Source organism: Psittacula echo (genome assembly GCF_963264785.1).
Source record: "Psittacula echo genome assembly, chromosome: 7".
Lineage (NCBI taxonomy): Eukaryota > Metazoa > Chordata > Aves > Psittaciformes > Psittacidae > Psittacula > Psittacula echo.
Genome location: NC_137740.1, coordinates 54,782,991 through 54,789,509, shown reverse-complemented (window position 1 = coordinate 54,789,509; position 6,519 = coordinate 54,782,991). Strand labels below are relative to the sequence as shown.

At 36.9% G+C, this 6,519-nt stretch overlaps 1 protein-coding gene across 1 annotated transcript in view; it reads left to right on the top strand.

Moving 5' to 3' along the window:
• NEK7 (NIMA related kinase 7) overlaps positions 1-6,097 on the top strand; it is a gene marked incomplete at its 3' end in the record, with an annotated part of 66,557 nt that extends 60,460 nt beyond the window's left edge. Inside the window, exon 10 of the mRNA XM_080622641.1 lies at positions 5,987-6,097. Within this exon, the coding sequence (XP_080478767.1) occupies positions 5,987-6,097 (111 nt within the window). The remainder of the gene's footprint in view (positions 1-5,986) is intronic.
• Between the last annotated feature and the right edge of the window lie 422 nt (positions 6,098-6,519).

Here is a 6,519-nt window from a genome sequence, read left to right as displayed (position 1 = left end):
ATATGTTCTACATGCCAGAATGGGATTGAGTCTTCCATCTATAGTGTGCTTCTCTAAAAGCACAACTATGCAAGTTTATGTTGCACAGTAAATTAGCGCACTAGCCTTGTTTCTCTAGGGGCTTGCATTAAAATAGATATAATGTAACTCACTAGTAAAAATGAATTGTTTAGTTCCCATTTGTCTGCATTGTAAAACTGGGATATGCTGTTTCATACAATTGGGGGGCAGTTCTTTTGCAAGAGTTCTTGGCAACGCTAGTCGTAAATTTCAGAGAAATATAGGCAGACATAATGTAATTGAATTTGAACAGTATACTCATGCATATCGCAGCAGTGTTTTAAGCTGATAGGTAACAGTTCTTTACCATCATTAATACATGTAAAGGGAGTACTTGATTTTTTTTTAGCCCTAAAATGAAAAGAAACAAAATAAATATTTTTCTTAATGTAATGGAAAGAAAAATATAAATGCTTGCTTGTTAATGTTCTGAGGTGCCAGTTTTGAAATACTTTCCCACTTTGAAAAGAATAGGGCAAATGTCTAGAAGCTGTAAACCAAAGAACACATATTAGTAACCAATTCTAATTGAATTCAGCCTACATGAATTAAAGATTACTTTGAAAACACAAATAAGCACAAGCAGTGAAGTACTTTTAATAAACATAAAGTGTTGTGCAATTTCAGTTATCGAGTAGGGGTTGTAATTCTGCACCTTAAATTTTTTTTTGCATTCAAAGACAGTGATTGGACTATTAATAAAACATTACTGCCCAGTGGTTTGTTTTGTGTTTATGGCAACAGTTTTTCCCCTTTTATGGAACAAAGTGGACTTAAAAAGATAACTCAGTGATCTTACAAAGGATGAAATAATGATCTATTGTGTAATTTCTATGCTATACCTCTTTGTGGGTTTTCCAATTAGTCATTTTACCTTGGCTGTTTTTAATTATTATTTATTGTAGACTATAAATATGGCAGTTCACATAACCAACTTCAGAACTGGAGGCCTAAAAATAACAGTAGGGTGTGAACAATAATGCAAAATGATAGCAAGAATGTCAGGGGCCGTTCTTTGTTGTGTCATTCATGCTGTCTTCCTTTTTCCATGAAGCACATGAATATTTCACATATCTGCATCCTCATCCTCTATTCTTCTTGACTAATTTTCAGACTGTCTGAATTTGCATTTCACATGGTAGCTGATTAGGAGATGCAGAGTGCAGCAGCGAAGCCTCAGCAGGCGGTTTCCATGGTGACCTTCAGCAGGATTTTAATGATGATACCACTAGTGGTTCGTTGAAGTTGTCCTGCCTGCAGGGCTACTTCACTGCAGCTAAGTGTGAAGTTGGGTATGCGGATTCCCAGCCAAGGGGCAAATATCAAAGTCTGGCCCAGATAGAAGGTTTGGATGGGGGAAGAGATTCCACCGTCGAGTTGCATCCACATAGTTTCTAGTGTTCAAAACAGATTCGAAGCAAAACATTCTATATTTTTCTTTTATTTCAAAGCAGACACCTTGGATAAGCAGCTATTTACAAAATACGTGTAAGTTACTTTAAAACATAATGAAAGGATCAGAGCTATGGTGGGTATGAAGATAGGTATGAAAATAGTTACTTGAAAGAAGTAATCAACTATGGAGTCTCTAATCATTTTTATGTTTTGAAAGTAAGACTTACGTCTTCTAAAGTAAATGGAAAAATAGGTATGTTTATTAGTTATTGCACCAAAATAGACCTAAAATAGACTTTTTACTTGTATGAAAAAATACTGTGCTGGCATGAACTGAAAAAAAAAAAAAGGCAAACAAAGTATTATCTGTCATGTAAGGATACTGTCCTAATGTTTCACCTGTATTGGCCATTTAGAATCAAGCCTTTGTCCGGGTTAGAAGCGCACTCGGTGAGCAGTGAAGATCAGAGATCACAGAACAGCAAAACTCATTTTGTATTTTATAACAAAGAATTTTCTGAATGAAGAATTTCACTGAGTGTTGATCTCTGCATCCTCTATAGAGGTGTAAATACTTTCGTCACAAAATACAAGACAAGTGCTTGTTAGAGAAACTTTGTAGGTAAATTCTAATGAATTTTAAGATGTGACTCTTTTTGAATTTTGAACTTTGTGTAAGACCAGCCTTTTAGTAGTGTATTATATCTGTACCATCAGAGAACAGTGACAGAAAGATGTACCTTAAGATTGATGGACAGATGGACATTTTTTTAAGAACCTTTGATTGAAAATCCTAATTTCACAAACTATTGCTTCAGCATTACAGTGACAGGCCAAGCTTTTCAAATGTTTTACAACTTTGGGCATCTCAGTTTTTGAATATTGCTTAAGAACATCTGATATTTAGGTGAGTACTCAGCATTTACTGAAAGCTGTTCTGCTTTAGGTAATTCAAAGCTGGGGATCCCTTGCCACCCCCAATCAATACTCTTAAAATCTTGTTAGCCAATATCATGTTGCTTTCATAACAGATGAAGTTTTTAAATCATCCGTTGATTGAGGTGCATTTCTAAAGTCCATAACCAACCTCCCACCCAGATGTGAAAGCTGAATGAGCCAGCAAGTTCACAATGGCAGTGAGTTGCCAGCAGAAGGTCTTGAGAATAACGCTGAGGATAGGCTTCAAGAAGGCCTCCTATTAAAAGTAAGAATAGGGCTTTTTTCTCATCCAAAAGTTCATATCTAAACATTTCTTTTTCAGCTGGCTAACGATGCAAAGTGCTTGCCTGCCCTATTTCTGTCTTTCCCCTCCTCCTCCTGACTCAAGTGATAATTATTTCTTTCATAGCTGAAAAACCTGCGAGAGTTAAAGAAAGTGTGTCCCACCGCTCCAGTGTCAGGCTAAGCTCCAGGCTAAAGGCAGTTGTTGTGCTAAGTACACCGAGGAGGTTAAGAACAATAAGCAGCCGAGGAAGTTTGCAGCTTGGGGATGCAACCGGAGGTCCCTCCAGCTCAGTCATAAGTCTGCTCTGCCTGTTGGCCAGTCTGTGCCAGATAATAAAAATTACTCTAACTCTAATGATAGTCTGACTTCAGAATCCCAGTGCCTCTTCCCATGGTACTGTTGGGCTCTTCTGCTACGTTCGAAATGTTATTAATACTAGAGGGCTTGACAAATGGATTCCAGGCTTATTGAAATGGATATTCCTATAGGAGTTAAAGGAATAGTACTGTAACCAAGAATTAGTATCCATCATAGTCCCAGTTTCAGTCCTGAAAGACTGTCTTTCTGTGTAATTGTTTTCAAACTGCATAGCAAAATTAATTCACCTTCTCCCAAAGGTTTGCTATTCAATAACAAGGCTCAAAAGAGTTGAGGATTTTGAGATTACTCTGGAATCTACACTATCACTGTGCAGTGTCTCAGGCATAGCCATCTCAGCATTCCTGCCTTACAACTGAGATTCTGGACTGGGGACGGGGAAGGAGATTTTGCAGTAATAGCAGTGGCCAGCACTTAAATGTTAAGACTCATAGGCAAAAGAGGTCTATATCATTCTGCTTTGTTTTGTTACACTTGTAGTGAAGGTTTGTTACTAATTGTGCTTGCCACTTGCACTAAGTTGGGAAGAGAATTTCTGAGTAAAGTGCTTCAGTGACTGTCCCTTAATGTAAATGTACGCTTGTATATCCTTTCTTATATCCTAACAAAGGTAGCTATATATGCATTTTAACAAGAATAAGAAATAAGAAGCTGCAAAAAGGCGCAATTGAGAAGCCACGTAGGTGAATGATTTTTGCAAGTGTACTTACAGGAATTAATAGGACCTAAAGCCTTTAACATGTACTTCTGAGCATATTCTGCAGATAAATTACGCTGGTATTCTCTTTTTAAAAAAAAGTTCACTTATTTAAATCTAATTTCAGTCTTGAGGTTTTACATTTTCTTTGGACTTTCCTGTTTTCCGTGCAGGCTAAGTTGTTGCAATAGCAAGCTGCTCATCTCTGTTAGTAGTACATTGTGCCTGTTGCTTACACTGTGGCCCACCTGCTGCCTCTACAGTAGATGGTTTTGCTTTGCGTGTTTGTACACATATAGGAAATAATTATTTCTTAAAGTAGTTCATGCTTTCTAGTGTTCTAGTCTCCAGGTATTTAGGAGTTAGTACAGGCTAATAGTTTTTCCTGTCAGTGGTATTGTATTTTATTTATTGCTGCTGCTAGCAGCAATATGGTGGCTTTTATAATTCCATTAGTCAAAATATACATAACATATTTAAGATTCAAATAGCAAGTGTGTTACAGATTATTTTGATTTGATGTTTCTTTTAAACCCAGCAATCTGACTGCTATCTTCAGAATTAATGATCTCATTTTTAAATATTAAGCTCTTCTTGCTAAAGAAGGTGGATGTCTAGTAATATCATTTTTGTATTGTTAAATATAAAAACCTGTACACTGTATACAGTTCATAATGCTTCTGCAAGGGCTAATGGAGGAAGTTATCATAGTGGTACACACTATTTTTTTACTTCTGGACTTCCTGGGCGTTTAAATTAATCTTCTGAAAAGTGAAAGGAGTGTAATTATAATTGAAAATCCTTCTTGGTCTTTTTATAAAAAGCAGGAAAGAAGCTGTCTGATGGCAGGTTTGAATATGCAGGACATGTTACTTTTGAATAATGATAATGATGAGGTTGCTCTGTGTTAGTTGCAATAATTATGGACTTTTTTCAGTCATCATACTTAATAATATTGGGAGGGGGACTGAGCCAAACTTTACTTTTTTTCATAGAAGGGTGGCTGGCAAGGTGTTTTATTGTTTGCTTGTTCACGTCTGCCCTCCCCAGTGCTATAAGGAGATAGAGGAGGATTTGTCAAAGCTCCTTAAAAGCATAAAGGAAGAGCTTCAGAGTTAAGTTGCTTTTGCAAAGGATGGTAAAAGTTTTAACAAGTCAACATGAAGCAGGTGTGTTCCATGTTGAAAAGTGCTTAGGAGATTAACACTATTGAAAGTACATGCCCCGTCAAAAGGTTCTCCAGACAATACATTAAGTTCTAATGTTGTAGGTTTTTTAGGCATATCAAGGGAGGAAGAAAACCCTGCAACTGTTCTGCCAGTTTGTGCAGGCAATGAGAAGTATCCAGGTGGTGTGGAAGCTCTTTGGGGTTGCTTCTGCTGAATATGTGCATTATAGAAAGCCCAGTAAATTATGGTACTTGTGGAAACATGGAGCTTTCTAGTCATAGTGCTTTGTTTATTCCCAAATAGAAGTTTCTGTGAACATGTTTGTTAATTACGTGTTTCTTTCCACAAAGAAAAAAAAAAATCACTGATCTAATCCTAAGAATAGATACAGGGGCATAGATGAAAAGTTATTTATTCAGTATCATGTCTCCAACACTGGGCAAGTATAATGTGGGCAACAAAGGGCCAGCATAATGTGGTACTTTGGCAAAATACTTTTCCAGCTTCCAGTTTTTAGTTCAGATATTTCCTCAAAGGTGGAGTCTTTGTATTAAATACCCTAAGTGTGTTTAATTTGTTCAGTTGCTTTTTGAGTGTGTGTGTAGTGGTAGCTTCTAGCAGCAAGGAGTTCTGCAGGTTAACTTTGTGTTAGAATTGTTGCCTTTTGTTTGTTGGAACCTGTCACACAGTGATGTCACTTACTGCTGGCTAACTCTTGTGTCAGGAGTGATGGAGCAAGCAGTCCTAATTTACCTTCTTTCCACACTAGTTTCAGCTTTCTGGGGTTTGCAGGCGTAGCCCTCCAAAAGCAGAAAAAATGATGTCTAATGGGACTAAACGCATGTCTAAAATTGTATGCTAAAATGATTAGAACTTAAGTTTGCTCATCAGTTTGTCTGTGCAACTGAGCAGTGTGTGTTGAGAGAGGGAGGGTTGAGTGTGTCTTTATGCAGAATTGCTGTTTGGCTAATTTTTGCCAGTCTGATTAATTTGAGTTTGATAATGCACAAATATTGCTTGTAAGAAGGCCAACGATCCTGTCATGTTATTTTCCTTTCCTAGCTGCGACAATTAGTTAATATGTGCATCAACCCGGATCCAGAGAAGCGACCAGACATAACCTATGTCTATGATGTAGCGAAACGTATGCATGCACACACTGCGAGCAGCTAAACAGACATCAGATCATGAAGAAAACAGCAGAAATAACCAAGTACTTTAAACAAATCATCCCACCTCTTTGTGTTACACAAATGTAATTATTTGAAGCTGACTGTTGTGCTTTGAGTTGTAAACCAATTTATATACAAGCTTTGTTGTTTTCTGTTGATTTCTGGTTTTTCTTATTTTTTACTAACTTGCAGTTATACAACAGGTTTAAATATGTAAAATGTAACTTTAAAAGATATCAAGAACCACTGTTTTCCATGTTAAGTGGGTTCAAGGTAATTTTCTTTAATACCAAAATTGTATTCAGTTGGACCTCAGTTCTAAAACACAGTTGCACTTTTGCACGTGATACAGATATTAGGCTTATTATCCCGAAGCAAAATGTCTGAATCTCTCACCTTTTTAGTAATTTATGGAAGGTATGA